General features: G+C 38.3%; 1 protein-coding gene across 5 annotated transcripts in view; it reads left to right on the forward strand.

Moving 5' to 3' along the window:
• RUNX1T1 (RUNX1 partner transcriptional co-repressor 1) overlaps nucleotides 1-16,738 on the forward strand; it is a 135,405-nt gene that overhangs the window by 11,800 nt on the left and 106,867 nt on the right. The window contains exon 2 of one of the 5 annotated variants that reach the window (XM_082601508.1): nucleotides 13,752-13,924. The exons of the other annotated variants lie outside the window; for them this stretch is intronic. Coding sequence (XP_082457634.1) covers nucleotides 13,837-13,924 — 88 coding nt within the window. The 5' untranslated portion in view covers nucleotides 13,752-13,836. The remainder of the gene's footprint in view (nucleotides 1-13,751; nucleotides 13,925-16,738) is intronic. 5 annotated transcript variants of the gene reach the window in all.

Below are 16,738 nucleotides of genomic sequence, written 5' to 3' on the forward strand. Positions count from 1 at the left end.
TTTAAGCCTCAGTGCCTTATGTGGCTTGAACAGGGAAGAGCTTCTTGTGATTCTTTTCAGAATGTTCATACTTTGTCAAGTGATGTTCAGGCTTTGATATCAGAACCACTGCAAAAGTAATGCCCCGTGGTTGAGGTTTAAGGTATGAGACCCTCTTGTTTGAAAAAGTTTTAAACCATCAATCTTGCTTAGAACCACTAACATTTTCAGTGACTGTAAGAGACCTACTTAAAATCCCTCTGCTTTGATAGTTCTGATTGAGGTTACCTGTATAATGTAACTCATGAAGTAGGGGTTTGTTTTTGTGGGCTTCACATTGATCAAGGTCCCTAAGGCAAATCAGTATTTGGGTGAATGGGGCCTCTAGGATATAGATCTTGTTGAATGTGGAGGGCACACATGTAAAGTTTTCCCATTGTTTGTCCAGCGATCTCAACACCTCCAAGTGCCTTAGGGAATGTGATTGACTAGATTCATCAATCTTTTAACACCTTGGGCATAGACTACTGAATGTGCTCTGGGCATTCAAGGGCTGCCACCTAGTTGTTGGACTTGGGAGAAAGTAGAGGAGTGGACAAATGTTAGAGACCTACTGTGAGCCTGGCATTAACCTTCATGTACATTGTCATCACTGATTTTAAGTAAATGATTAACCAGCATTTCACTTTCTTCATTTCAAAGAGCTCTAGTCCATTACTCTTTTAGTAGTTCTTCTGGTTTGACCTTTTGCTCCAGTTTAGAAAACTGTGGTTTCCCGGTGTTCCCCAAATTAATTACCTGCTTTGTTCCCAAGTTCTAATAATTAGAGCCATGTTCTCTGAATATCTGGCTTAACGTGTTCCTTAGCAGTTATGAACTATGCATCCACTGTTTTCTTTACATTTGCCCTCGCCCCCAACCTAGGAATCACAGTTGGCTACTGGCCAGCAGATATCCTTGGATATGCCCAAATGCATGCCACTTTGTATCCCTCAGTGCCTCCTAATCCAGGCTTTTCCATTACTAAATTCTATTCTCCCATCAGAATACCACCTTCCTACACGACACTGAGGCCTTGAGGCCTGTTCCCTCTGTTGATCTCATTCAGCACTCCAGAGTGCTCTTCTGCCCAGTGTCCTTAGTCCCTGAGGCTTGTCCCATCCCAGTCGGTTTGGTCACTCTATATCTTGATCTCGGAATCTCCCAGTTGGCTAGGTCCACTTCCTAGTCACTTCTAAGAGGAGAGGGATTCTGTACCATCTTGAGTTTGATTATGTAATGTAAAGCAGTGGTCCCCAACCTTTTTGGGCACCAGGGACCGGTTTCGTGGAAGTCAGTCTTTCCATGGACCGGGCGTGCGGGTGGGGGGAAAGGTTCAGGCGGTAAAGCGAGCAATGGGGGAGCGATGGGGAGTGGCAGAGGAAGCTTTGCTCACTCACCCACCCCTCACCTCCTGCTGTGTGTGGCCCGGTTCCTAACAGGGTTGGGGACCCCTGGTGTAAACTATTCAATTATAAAAAGAAGGATCTAGTATGTGTGTATTCCCCTAATAGGAAAACTGGAGTTCCCTTTCCAGTTCAGTCACTGACTTGCTGGGTGGCATGGGGTGCACTCCAGCCCTCAGGTGCATTCTTCAGGAGCAAAATGATAGACTCATTGATCATTAGGCTTCCCGACTGTCCTACGTACAAGACTATATAGGATATTAGGAGTAGGCTTTCAGGAATTTCCCATGGTTAGGAGAATGAAAAAATCCTCATTTATATTTTTAATTCTGAGTTGGGGGCACTACTAATCTGCATATAATTGGGAAATAGAATCAGTGTGGAACATCATTATCTCCCCACTATTCTTCATTGTGAAGAAGGGGTATGGGGAATAGTGAGTCAATTTTTCCATAGCCGTCCTGGATCTAGGATGATTGTCAGAAATCTTAGTTGTTACTGTACTTTTTTCAGAAGTGAATGATGGAGGGAAGAATCTGTTTATGCAGTGAGAAGGAACTAAAGATTTTAGGTCTTGCTCAAAGAAAATAGCCTTTATGCTTTTCCCTCAGGGTTGCTAGACAAGGTGAACTTGGTGCCTGGGGGCAGGAGTGAGGGGCTAGAGGCTAAAGCGTGGTGGTGATTGATTGTGCTTACCAGACTTTCCACAGTCTCGAGGTTTGGACCTAAGTCACTTGGAAATTTAGAAAATGACCTCTTTAAACCATTTTTGGAGAGAACCTGGTAAGTAATAGCTTATTTAAACCAATGGGGCACATTATCATTTGGCTAGAATCAGATGTTAAGTAAGAAAGACCAGAAAACTGTCTGTTGTCTAAAGAACAGTCTGCTATTGCTTCTAAAAAGTAGTTAAGAGCCCAATTATTACCAATAACACTTTGATTTTTGTACTTTCATTTTGAAAAAATATAGACATTATTAAAAGTTTAATCCTAATTTGTGAAATTATTAATAGTGAACCCAGGCTGGATTTCTTTGGAACTTGGGAACTATTACATTTTTATACTTCTGATTTGATTAAGGTAAGCCCTTTGTCATCACCCAGGATGACAGTAGAAACTTCTACTGTTTACTAGGAAGGACATGCAAGTTACATTACTTTCATGTGTCACTAGAAACGGAAACCACAGGAATCACTGTGGCTTCATAGGTTATAGAAAGTTTTTGCAGTGGCATTCGAAGTTTGGTGGGAGGCCAAATTGAAGTTCTTTGCCACAAAGATGAATGTCTTAAAAGTATGTATGCAGTGAACTCTTAGTTGGTACCTGACTTGACTGGATTGAATCAGAGAAATAACAGAGAAAATATTACCATGATGTGTAATGGCAGTTTGTCTAAAGATAAGCTCTCAAGAGCTAGGGGGCCCCTAATAATAGGAGAAGAAATATTGCCAGAGTGGTGATGAGCTAGCTGTGGCCAGGTCTATTGGATCACCAGGAGAGAAAACTAGCTGAAAGATGTTAGAGGGTTTGGGACACCCCTTCCACTAGACCTTGTGGGGAGTGCACCTGGTGACGCTGAAGTAGATAGATTATGGTACCTGCGAAGGCTGGCATAGGGTTGTGCCAGGGAACTACCACAGCAGCATTGCTGAGAGCATTTCAAATGCACATCCAGTTTGGCAAGCGGAATATTAGAAATTGGGAAGTCATCTCCCAGTGAATATGGTAAGCATGGTGCAAGTTGTGCTTTAAATACAAAGTCTTAGGAAGCTGGTTGCTCTATTTTGTTAAAACTAGATATACTATATACTCCCTCCCCTAACCTCAAGATATAGGAATATGTGAGCTGTAAGACAGGTCATGAAACACTGCTAGTTTATTTTCTGAATCTATGCATATGTTATGTACACAGTGATAAGCAAACACAGCTGGGAAGAACAGCAGATGATATTGGGACTGGAACTGTGATGTTTATCAGACTGACATAGTAATCCTTTCCTGTGAATGTGTTCTTTTTGAGTGATGTTAGGATTCTGTAACTTTTATCATGTGTCAGGCAAGTATTCTTTATTGCCCAACCCCTTTGCCTACCTGTCACACATTTTCATTCTCATCTTTAGCTAGATTTATTTAGAAATGAGATCCACATTTGACCTCTGATGGGAAACAAATGTGGACAATGAATTCGAATCCTTTGTTTAAATAAGGGTAGGTAGGTGCATTTAGACCTGATATTCAGGTCTAAATGGAAAGTAAATGTGATCAGTCTCCATTGACTTGTCCAAGTCAAGCTTTGAGTTGGCTAGAGAAAGCGGGTATAAAATATCAGAGGAAAATATAAATGAAAAGTAATAAAATGAGCAACCCATTAAAGCTAATTTGACTATTTTAAAAGAAAGGCATATGTTCTTTGGGTAGCCTTGGTAATGAAACCTTTTAGAATATTTGAAAGAAAATTAAGATTTTTGCTGTTGGTTGTAAATCTGAAGTAAATTAATAAATATTTAATGAGTGCCTACTATGTGTAAAGCAGTGTGTTAGATGGAGGCACAGAACAGGTAGTAAGCTTAGTTCCCATTGAATGATAAACCTGCTCAGGACAAATTAAATAGCTACAAAAGATGAAGAGGCTTGAATATAGTAAATGAGATTTTAGAGGTGGAGTGAGTTGGAATTTCAGCTTGTCTTAAGACAGGTAGGATTTATCAAGGCAACATTATTGTAATGGGGTTGTGGGCAGTTATAAGTCAGGAATGGAGACTGGAAAAGGTTTTGGGAGAAGCGAGTTGTCTGGGGTAGGGTGAGTAGAGGGTAGAGAGAGAGTAAATTAACATGCAGATACAGCAAAAAGGACCCTTGGGTGATTATTGGGAAATAAACAGAAAGATCATAAGGCATTTGATTAAGCTTTATCTTCTGAGTAAGCCAGAAGTGTAAAAAACTGTGTCCTATGGGACCCCTTAGGGTTGGGAGGTGGCATAGAGTGTGCCCAGATTGGGTTCAGGCCCTTTCGTTTATCCTCTCAGCACTGTGAAAACAGAATAGTTCTGTTCTTTATAACAAATTGCTTTAGATATTAGATTTTCTAGTTGGACTTCTTTTGAACAAAGGATGCCATGGTAAAATAAATCTTAATAAAACCAAAGTAAAAAAAAAAAAAAAATTGTACCAGGCAACAGGAAACCATGGACCCAGTTAAAGTTGTGTTTCTGAAGAGTTGGTCTGATTGCAGTGGGCCAGATGGGTTGGAATGGGGGAAGACTGAGGCCAGGTAGGGAACTTGTTTCACAGTAGTTTAGTTTAGATACTATAGAAGGATGGCCAGAAGTGGGTTTGTGGGACAAGAAGGAATAGGCAGCTGCCAGAGACATTGCAAAGGAAAAATAATTAGTACTTGGATATCGAGTGGATTTAGAGAGGAGGAAGTGATGACAGCTCAGATTAGATGTCCAGTGCACATAGCTCACCAGAATTTGGGCATTGCTTCAATGTCTAAGGGGCAGCTTCCTTACCCCTCCTGGACTCATAGAATCACAGCCTCCAGAAAGGAGCCTCAGAACCCAATTGTGTATCCCTGCTCCAGGGGTTCTCATGATCCAGGTATTTTTGGGAAATGTTGATGGGGCTGTTACCTGATAGGTTTTCCTTAAAGGGTACTGGTTTCATGGAGGATTGATTATTGATTGCCCTGGGACTTGGCTCCCTCCTATGCTTTGGCTCCTTGCATGGATTTCAAACTGTTTTGAGTTTCCTTTCATTTTGCTGGTAACTTTGGGCCACGTGGGAGAATAAAAAGTGGTCAGGAGGGCTGGGTCTGGACCCTTAACTTTCCACCAGAGCAGCCTGTTTTACATGTTTCAAACATTGGACTTTTGTTTAGGGAATAATTTATAAAAATTTCTTTCAATTCTAATATTATGTAGAGGAGAGAAGGCAGGGACCAGAGAATAAGGAGTCAAGGAGGAGTTGATGGGAGGGCAGAGGCTGTTCTTCTACAGCAGTGTGTCCCAGACTCTGGGCTCAGTACTCTTGAGGGGTGGGGAGCAGTGAGTTTCAAGGGGCTTTTGAACCTACGTTCATTCATTCAGTAGCACAAGCATTGTCTGCAGACCAAATACTTTTTCACACAATGACATTTTTCAAATACACTTTAAATTAAATGAACAAAAATGCATTAAAATATTACTGAAATTAATAGAAACTTGTCTTTATGTATTTTACAATCAGACTGTAAACAAAATACTATCATGTGTGATATCACAATTTTTTGTTTTAAAATGGAGGCCTCATATTAGAAAAGTAAAGAAATCCCTTTTATATGTTAATGGGCAGTATTCAATTCTTACTAAATTACTCGCTGTTAATTGTCTCCCTTATTTAAGGAATTTTAGTTATTGGAAGAAACAACAACAACAAAATGTAGGACTTTTAGGCTATGGTTCACCAATATAATATTATTTCAGGGACTTTCACCTTGATTTGTTTAGTATCATTTAATTTGAAAACACTGGGAATTCTTTTTACTCTTTGAACTTTAAATTCAGAATGTGTGGATAAAAATCTCTCAGAATTGGATTTTTTAAGACTTCCTTCTTCTGTAGCCAATCTGTAGTTTTTAAAAGGATGAGACCGATTTATGTATGTTGATATGGAATCATTCCTGAGATATATTGTGAAATGAAAAAAGCAGGGAGCAATGTATATAGTGTGCTACATGTATACAAAAAGTGCATAAACTTCTACTTATGCATATGAATCTGACAATAGTAGTTGCTTTATGGGAAGAAAGTGGGGCTCAGGCATTGGTGGTTGGAAGGAGAATTTTTATTTCACGTCTGTTGGTCCTCTGGGTCTTTTTGCAAATCTCGTACCTGTTTCATTCACTGCAAAGTTAGAGACGGTAGCATCAGGTTGGGATGAATCGTTCTGGGATTCTGCCCTTCTGGGGGAAGGTGATTATGTTCTCTTCTCTGCTAGAAGGCAGTCAAGTGACGTGGTGAAGAGACCCAACTCCCCAGTGCTTTGCCACTTGTTGAATCTCCTACTCTTCATCTGGAAATAATTCTCATCTGGATAATAATGACATGACCCATAAGGTTGTCATGTGGATTGCATGAGATGGTATGTACAAAGCACAATATCATTTCAGAAAGGCTTGCTTGTGCTAGGCATCTGACTTGACCACTTCTGAACTGTCCACTGCTCTCTTCTGGAAGCCCCCCTGTAGGATCTTCTCCTCTCTATGGCTGTTCCTTTTCAGTCACCTTCACTCAGCAAATTCTTAATGGAGAGTCTAGTCCTGTTTAATGCCTGGGGATATAGAGATGTTCAAGTCAGACAATGCCCCTGATTTGCTAGACCTTTCTCACCTCAGCCTTAATTGAGAGCTGTTTCTGCAGGGAACCCACTTTATCCTCTCCTGAGTTGTTAATGAAACTATTCAAGTTTTCATGACCTCTCTTCTTCAAAGATAGAATTTATCACATCTAGCATTTTGCTGCTATCCATGTGATTCAGACTTCTCTGCTGATTTGTAAGCTCCTTGAAAGTAGGAGTCTGGAATAGTTGGGGTACTTTTCGATGCTTTATTAAATATTTGGTGAAAGCTCATGTTATTTACTTAATACTGTCCTCAAATATTTCATTGCTAAGACCAAAATGAAATCTTTGGTTTCAAGAGCATGTCATTTCTTTCCCAGTCCCTTTCCCCACTTGATCCCTTTTTATTGTGTTCTGTTATCACAGAATGTCCAATTTATTGCCACCATATTTTAGCTTTAAGTTTCAGCAAACAAAAAAACACCCACATGTACAGCAGCCCTGGGTAAATTGAAGTGGTCAAGTCACTTGCATGTTCATAAGTGCACATCTTAACCTGTTTTATTTATTTTTCTCCCTATGGCTCACAAATGTACTTTTTGTCAAGGATGAGATCCCTGAAATTGTAAGCAAAATACTGTATGCATGGACATATTTATGAGCTGGAACTGTCCCTTGGATCAGGACCCCAACAAGGACCATTTTTGTGACTCCCAGCTCTCCCTCTCCCATGCCCCCAAGTGATCCTTTAGGTGCCAGGGGCTCCCGTCCCTCTTTTGGTTGTCATGTCTGTTTTCTGGGCAGACCCCAGGCTGAACACTTCTTGCTAGTACTCCTCTCCAGTCCCCTCTCCCACTCCCTCTTTACTCACCAGTCTTGTCTTTTCTCTGATATTGTGTGGGATTCCAGCTGTTGCTTGATGAACCAGCCTTAAAACTAGGAATGGCACTGGATAGAATGACAGGTCTGTCTCACCCTAAGATTCTGTGGCTGAACGCCAAAGTGGGTGAAGCATCTTACTGTCTTTGCTTCCAGGTAACAATTCCAAGAGATGGTTTCAGAAGGGCAGCCTTTAGTTCCTCAGTGCAAGTGGCCGAACACTTTCAGATAGATATGTGTGGGGAGGAGGCACGGTAGATGCCTTCGTGGAGTGAGGTTCACATGTTGCCTTACTTTATACTCACCTGGGAGTGAGCTCATTTGTAAATCACTCCTAGAGGCTTCCTCACTTGCCCAACGTCGCCCTGCATGGGTTGTGGGGTGAGGTCTGAACCCAGATTTTCTTACTCCCAGGCTTCTCTATTCCAGGGCTCTGTACCACTCTCCTGGAAGTCTTCAAATCCTACCACCCCATTTTTTCCCCATGGACAGGGCCAGCCACACAGGCTGCAGGTGGGAATTATACTAAAGTTAAAATGGAAAATTATCAAGACTTCTCACTGTACTTTGAAAAGTTACTGTTTAGAGTACAAAAAAAATCATAGCTTTACAAGTTTCTGAGGCAGGGAGAGGGAGGGAGAAAAGAGAGGGAAGAAAGAGGAGAGAGAGATATCAGCTGATAAGAAGCAGCAGCAACCAGACAATATTTGCAGTTGGATAATCGTAGTGGTTTTTTTTGTTTGTTTTTTTTTTCGTTTTTTGAGACATGTGGCCATCAACCATGAATACAGATACTTTCAAAGTCTCGTTTTTCTTTCATGTGAAAGTTGCCGGCATGGAACAGATGCCTTTATTTGGAGAAACCAGTCTTTGGAAATAATTGGTTCTCTCTTCTCTTATTCTCTAGAGGTGCTCTTCCACAGATGAAATTAGATGAGGAAAAAATTTAATCACAAACCATTAGCTTGTGGTTCTTTATTTTTTTCCACTGCAAAATGGTTTAGGACCTGCACCTTACTTCCACGTATTTTGGGATTGTTGACTGAGCATACTTACTTTCATCACTAATAGTACAGCAATGACTTTCAGAAAAGAAAATGTTTTGATTGCACTAGGTCGTTTTTTGAGTAGTGACCTAGTGCTTTAATGCTTTAAATCATAACATTAAAATAGTTATTACCTCCTTTCTACTCTCGATTGGTAGGAACTGAGCACATTGAATAAAACAACACTTGCACTAGGGGCAAGATAGGCACTTTATAAGTATTATCTCTTCATATCATCCCGTTGAGTTAGGTATTATTATCCTACTGTAGAGATTTACATCTAAAGCTTAGAAAGGTTAAGTGACTTGTTCAAGGTCAAATAGCTAATAAGTGTAAGACCTGAGATTCCAGTCCAACTGCATGCAGTGAGCTAAGTGGTCAGTGTAGGTAAGGTACAGTCATTTTAGGAGATTTTATTTTATTGAAGATTCAATTATATCTGTAACAGAGGAGATATTTTACTATTCTTACTATTTTAAATTGCCTACTTTGTTAACTCCTTGATCATCCTGCATTGTCAGTTTGACTAAAAATAATTCATAGATTGGTCAGCTGCCTTCTGTTTAATTTTTATCTTTAAAATAATACTTGAAGGATTTTAAAATAATGCTTTATCACAATAAGAGGAAGAGGATTGAAGAAAAACTAGATAGTGATTCGGTTATCATTTATTCCTTTGTTCACTCAGCCAGTACTGAGTGAACACCTTCTGTGAGCCACACACTGGGTATGAAGACTGTTGAATAAACATGGCCCCTTCCCTCATGGCCGTTACAACAAAATGAATATATTGCATCAAGGTAAGGTCTGAAGACAGCAAGAGAATAAGATGGGATCTCTTTCCAGAACAGGAAATTCAATGGATAAACTCAGTTGGGAGATAAGTCTATGCATAAAAACTACTAGAGTGCATTTACACCTTAGAGGTTGTATGGACTTAATGCTGCCTGCAGTTCTTAATTGTGGTATCCTACTGCTTACTATGGGAGGAAGGGCTGGCTTCATAGCCCTGGATGCCCTGGGTGATTTCCATACAGGCCTGTGTATGTATAGTACTGGTGGGAATGGGCTCATATGAACAGTGTCTGGAAGGTAAAAGTTGCCCCGCCTGATATAGACCATAAATGCTATTATAATTTAAAGAAGAGAGAATGATCGTGGGCCCCAGGAGTGGTTAGGGAAAGGTTTGTGAAGGTCACAGGGATTGAATTGGGCCTTTATAGCATTCCATTAGATGGAGTTCATTTGTTTTATTCTTTTTAGGTGCCAACTACAGTTTTAAGTATGGAGGATAGAGTAATGAGCAAAACAGACAAGACCCCTGTTCTCATAGATCTTACAGTTTAGGGGGGCATGCAATAGAGACATTTGTAAGATTATTCCCCATAGTGTTACATGTAATGAAGACAATTAAAAAAACAATGTTGGAGAGAATGGTGGGGGATGCTGCCGGTGGTGGTGAGACTTTATTTTGGAGAGGAGGGAAGACTGTCTATGAGGTTACACTTCAGTGAAACCTGAGTGTTGAAAAGGAGCTGGCCATTAAGTCTGGAAGAGTTAATGGACAAAGCCATAAAGATGAGGTGATGCATTCTATGGGAGTTTATCCACTGAAGAGCTGTACCCTGTAAGGGCATGGACGGAGCAGGGGCTGAAAGGTGTAGGTTAGTGCCAAATCATGGAGGGTCTTGAATGTCAGAATAAGGCCAGAATAAGGACTGTTTGTTTCTATGCATATATTAGGGGATGAGTAGTTAGAAGAGGGAAGGAGAATCAGGATGAGTATATGCCATAGAAGCTTAAGGAAACTTGTGCAGCTGGGGCCTTGAAGTTTAGGGACACCCCAAATCACATAGTGTCCCAGTCACTTCCTGTTGGAAGTTGAATGTAGTCCTAAAGTGAGGCCTACATGGTGGTGCTCTGTTGACTGTTTCAAATCAGGGGGATTCAGAATTGTCCTACAAATAAGGTTGTGGAGGTCTTGACAAAGGTAAGCTACAACCCAGTGTCAGGGACTGTGCTTATTAAGGTAATGTTTTCTAAGTAAGGTATGATGTAACAGATTCCTTTTGTGGTAATTCCCCTTGGAACCAAAAACTAATTGTATTTTTATTAAAGTAAAGGGACATTCTTTACATTACAAGATGTTTTTGTGAAAAGGTTTGATTCAGTTCACATTGGTAGATAAAAGAGGTGTGTTAAAGCCTCATTTTTGGAATAACTATCTTATTTACGAAAGGAAAAATTGCCCCAAATGTTGATATAATTCTGTAGAGAAATGTGTTTGGGCAGTGAAGGGATTCCTGGCAGTGATTGAGAAACACAGTAATGGGGAACGGCACTTGATCGCTTTTGAGGTCGATTCTGATGTGTGTAGTCTTTACATCCTATTAAAACTTTGAAAGATAAACTGATACAAGAAGGATTTGCCAAGGCCAGCAACTCTTCCTTTTAAAACCTTGGCTCAGTGTACACATTGAAGGGATGGGGGAGTAAGATAAAAGCATTATAAATACGAGGTTAACTGAATTCAAATAGAAGGTTCTCTCAAGTTATTGCATTCCTTAGAAAATAAATACATTACGCATATGGTTAAGATTGATCAAAAAAGTATTCAGTATGCCAGTGATTACATTCCCATCTGTGATTAAGGTTTTCTGTCTGCATCTGGTTTTCACATTATATTTCTGTAACAAAAATCCTTTATATAGCAGAGTTCACTTTCTGTATTTTCTATTAGCTGCAGCTTGAACTACTGCACAGATCGCAGATTTACACATGTGGTTTTCATTACTTCATACCATTGAGAAAAAGTAATATTTGTTTGGGAATGTCTGTTTTCCACAATTTCCATGGTAATACAACATGTTGAGCCTTTTTAATAACACTCTTGTAGAACTACAAATTGTTTTAGGCATTCTCCTCTTGGTAGAGTTTAGCTTTTAAACTGGTCTCAGTATATGTTCCCCTCATAATGAGGTTTTACAAATTTGAGGGCTTAGGATTGGAACAAAACAATTTTTAAAGATAGAGAAATTTTACTTTTGATTGCATGTGATACAGACTTCAGTGTGGAATAAGTATCACAAATAATCTGGATGTATATTTCATAGTGCTCATTACCGTTACTCATTTTATCATTATTTTATATCAGAAGACCATTTATTGTGTTGGAGGTATGAAGAACAAACATAATACTCCAAAGTCATTGTTTTGAAAAATCTAAACATTAACTCCTTTTTTTTTGGTGAGTTATCCTATTGATTGTGATATAATGTTTCATATATAAAAATAGTTGAGTGAGGAAAATCATCAGTGGGTAACTCGAGGTTTACCTTGTGTATTACTTGAATGTGTATTTGTATGCCATGTTAACATTTAAGAATTTATAAACATGTACATTTAAAATATTTTGTAATACTATCTTTCCTGCCAACTTTTCTCCATTCACTTCAGGATACTCTGATTAAAGTAGACAGAAGTGAAGTCAAAAAGTGAAATAGTATATTCTATATTAGGAGATCATTTATAATTGAGAAATTTATCTTATAAAGGAAGTTTATCCACATGGTAATTTTATGTGCCTCAAGACTGAGATCGATTATACCATTTTTGATAATAAACCGAGAGATTAGTCTTGTATTTAGCAGTCATGAGAAGGAAGAAAAAGATTTAGACTCTAGGGGATTTGTATGTACTTGGACTCCTTCATTTGTTTAATGGAGATTATTAACTATGGCCCACACAGGTAGACTCGACTCTATCAGTCTCTCTGATGCCTTTTGTGGATGGTTGTTGAGGCACTAAATATTATCAAAAATCATGATTGAATCTAAGAAAATTATCCATTTTCTTCTTTTTCCCAATAATACTTATTTATCCTCTATTTACAAAATATTTTTTTTTAATCTCAGTGTAGAGACATTGGAAATACCAGAATTGTGTAGAAAATTACCCCTATTTCCATTTTCTGGAAAGAATAATATTTGACATTTAGATGTATTTACTTCTAGTCTCCCCTCCTTGGCCCTGTTTAAGTTTCTCTGTTAAGAATGAGATACATTGATTGCATGATAGCAGAGTCGTAATATGGTGTATAAAGGGCATTGCTTTTCTTTTTTTAAAATAGAAACTGCTTGTTTATATACATCAGAGTATGTATATTCACCAGTTTTAATTTCTAGGGAGTAGTTTGGTCTCTTAAAAAAACAGTAGCAACATCCTTAGTAATATTTTTTGAGACTGCTTTTATAAATCTATCCCTTTGCATTTATTGAGTTATTACTTTGTGCATATGATTGTGCTAGATTTATGTTTCATAGGTTATAAGAACTAAATAGTGATACTTGTTCTATTCATAATAGTGGTGGTAGTAGTAATAGTAGGTGTTTGGGAATGAATGAATGAATTCTAAACCTGCCAAATCTAGCAGGAAAAATGAGAATATTTGGATTGCTTTAGAAGAAAAAAAGAAAGTAGTAGAAGTTTGTTTATTTGGTAAAATGCTTCACTAATAATTGTTGTTACTAATAATTTCAAACTGGTTGGTTGCATAAAGATTATTAGTTACCGTTAACAGTTGTTTCAGATTATTTTAGCTAATGATGGCAATGTGTGAATTTCAGAACAGTGAAAACAATATTGACACCACTTTGTTTTGAAACACTATTTAACTTGCACTTAAAATTCCAAAAAATAAAATAAATAACACAGTGTCTCAAAGCATTTTCTAAAGAAACCATATCTGATAGATTATTTAATTTTTAAAAAATAAAACAGGTAAAATCTAGCACATTGTTTTAAGGTATTGATGTATGTATATTTTAGACCCAACTTAAGGAAAGAGGAGTTGTATCCAGCTTTGAGTCAGATGACTGGAGAATTAAGAGCCCTATAGGGCATGTCACTGCAGGAACTCTGAAAATATTTTCTGTTTTGGATTTTTCTAAAATTTAGAAGGGCTTGTACCTGTTTCTTAAACAAAACAAAACTGGCCTAGTATTATCGTGTAAGTAGATGGGTGTGATACTTCAGACTGGTTGTGATATATGCGTTTTTTTTCCCTTTGTTGTTGTCAATAGAAAAGATTGATCTCTGGGCTGGTGAACATAATATCTGTCCCAGTCAGAAAAGGAGAGAGGAAATTAGCAGAGCGATTGGTGGAGAATGATATCTGTCAAAAGAAACACTTGGAGAGCACTGAGTTTAGTAATAGGTGACTGCCGGAAAAAAGGGAACTTTGAATATTGTCAAGGTAAGGAACAGACAAATATTTTGACTTTGCAATTTACTTACATGCCAAAAATCAATCTATTATTTTTTTCCTAATAAATTATACTTGTGAAGATTTTTCTTTTCTTTTCCTTATTTCTTCTTCTAGTGCCTGTTGATAACGAATTTGTATTATATATTTAAAAAATTTGTCTTTGAAATCTTTGGATGTGGGATTGGGTGGTGATCAGTCAGCCTGGCTGTGGGAGCCCTTGTTTGATAGCTTTGGGTCTGAAGATAGCAAATGATCAAGTACCAATTTTTTTTAACCCCTTTTCTTGTTGCTGTGCTTCTTGCCATGTTTCATAACACATCTGTTATAAGCTGAGCAATACTTGGAGTTAAAGAGTAAAAGCTATGTCATGATTTCTGTGTTTACTGCAACTAGAGATGGTATTTTCTGAAGCAGTTTGTTGACTAAAGAGGGAAAAAAGTGCTTTTCCATTTATTATTTCTTCTGTTTGATTTGGATATTTTTTTAAACTTGTAGGTGAATGTCATTTCCTTAGCAGAATTCATGTCCATAGGCACGTTTAAAAATAAAAAGGTCTAACTTTAGGAAAACAGCAAAATGTACACTGTTTCCCGTTTGGCAAGTGACTTCTTAAAGTCTGCAACATTTAAAGATTAAGGAGAGCCCTGCGTTATGGGTTCCAGAGAGTTGATGCCTCCTGCAGCCAGCTCTGTTTCAGTTTTAGTGGACTTGTGCAGAAGCACAGATGAATAAAGATAAATTGTTCTAAGAAATAATTCAGAGTTAACACAGACGTTGTGTGATACAGGTTGGCACTCTTAGTGATTAGGTGGGGATTTTTGAAGTTCTGTGACTGCCTGCCTGACTACATGGAGAAGGCGGTAGCAAAATACTTACCCTTCATGACCATTGTTCTGGAAACATAGCTGCTGGTGTCCCCACCCCTCCACACACATAACTTCTACTCTTGCAGTTCCTACAAAGGCTTACTGGCTTTTTCTTAAAGTTCCCAAGAAGGCGTTGGCAAATGAGCGTGTTTTGTTTTTGTTTTTGAAAGACCAGAGAAAATGAAACGATTCCCTGTATAATTATAGGCTCCTTTGAGATAGCCTAAGTCATGATTTGGTTTCTGTCTGTATTTCTCTTCCTTTCATTCCTCCATCTTCATATTATGATGTCCTTCTACTGTAATTAGTGAGAGACATAAATTTGAAAGAGAAGACGAGGAGTTCAAAAATTTATTAAGTAACTGAGACATCTCTCACCTCTGCTTCTGTCTTTGTACCTGTGTACTATTGTTACTAAAAATAAATTTTTTGAGAACTCATATCTTGGTTGATTAGATTTCTCAAGTCCAGCATAGAAAGAAAGTTGTTAATATCTTAAAGGAAACAAACATAGTAATAACAACAACAACCCTTGCTTTAGAATTGCTTTCTCCTCATCTTCCATCAGAAGAAAGCACTTTGTTTCAAAGAGGGTATAATTCTCTGCTTTCTGCCTTATGTATCTCTTTGCGGGGGGGAGTGACAGTATGATAAAAATATATAGGGTGCAGATTGCAAATTGAAAAGAATATTGGATTTTAAAACTTGAGCATATATTGCGGATACATTGTGTCATCGTCTTTACCCACCCCTATCCCATTACAACAGTATTCTCTCCTGGTCATGTGGCATATCTCTGTGGGCTGCTGACACAGAGGACCATTGCAGCATGGAAGATCCATATTGCGAGCAAAAATGCATGACAAAGACACATTTTAAAACAAGTTTAATGCACGTTATTTGTTATAATATGCAAATACCGATCCTCAGTATCATGTATCAAAAAGACCATGTTGAGTTTCTTCTCTCTCTTGCTTTCTTATGTGTGTGGGTATACATAATTAAAAAATGATGTATGTGTGCACACGTGTATATATACACATATATATGTACATGTATGTATATAATTGTGTGTGTTGGCCTATTTTATAACTGTTGAGTTTTCTTTATGATTCATGTGGCATTGAAGAATTTACTCCTAGTTTTTTCTTTTTTGTGATAGTAGTGGGTGTATATAAATACGGGGTTTAGACTCAGGTTGAGCCAAAAAGTAGTGAAAAACAGAAATCACATACTTTAAATTTACAAGCATGGAGTCCATTGGATTCTTGGGGATATAATTTGGAAGCAGAAAAAGCAAAGAACTGTATGAAATTGAACAGTCGTGGCAGTAAGAGACAGTGACCTGAGGTGGTGCCAGAGAGTCTGGTCCCTGTGATGAGTCTGAAGCAAGGCAGGGGTCACCAGGAGACAAGCCTGTCTCTTTTGGGTAGCCAGGGGAGAAATGATGCCTTAGGGACAGTCACCAGCTTAGCTGGAAGCTGATAAAGGCAAAACGCTGCTATGTTTCCTCCCAGTATTTTAAAGCATATCCAAAATATGCACAATGTTCACTTTTCTAGAATTCTGTTATGTGTGTCTTTGTGAGGAGTGGGTGGATTTGGGACAGTTAGGAGTTGTATCCAGCTTGAGGAGCTTGCTCTTAAAAGCCATTAAGGAAAATACTAAGAAGGGCCCAATATTTGTCATATAAAAAAATTAATTGGCCATCTGAAAGATGCAAGGACATTAGCAGGGAAGCAGTTATGACAGAGGAAACTTGTTGCAAAGTGGTATGTATTTATGTTCGAATCATGGGATGGGATATTTATGTGGTACCAATTTTTAGATATAGTATTATTAGATATTTAAAAATAAAATCATTTAATTTAGTTGATGCTGTGCACCCTCAAATATTGGTATCTTTATTAGGAAAAGAAGAAAGTTATTTTCTTAA

The sequence above is a fragment of the Mesoplodon mirus genome (genome assembly GCF_964341445.2).
Source record: "Mesoplodon mirus genome assembly, chromosome: 16".
NCBI classification, from domain to species: domain Eukaryota; kingdom Metazoa; phylum Chordata; class Mammalia; order Artiodactyla; family Ziphiidae; genus Mesoplodon; species Mesoplodon mirus.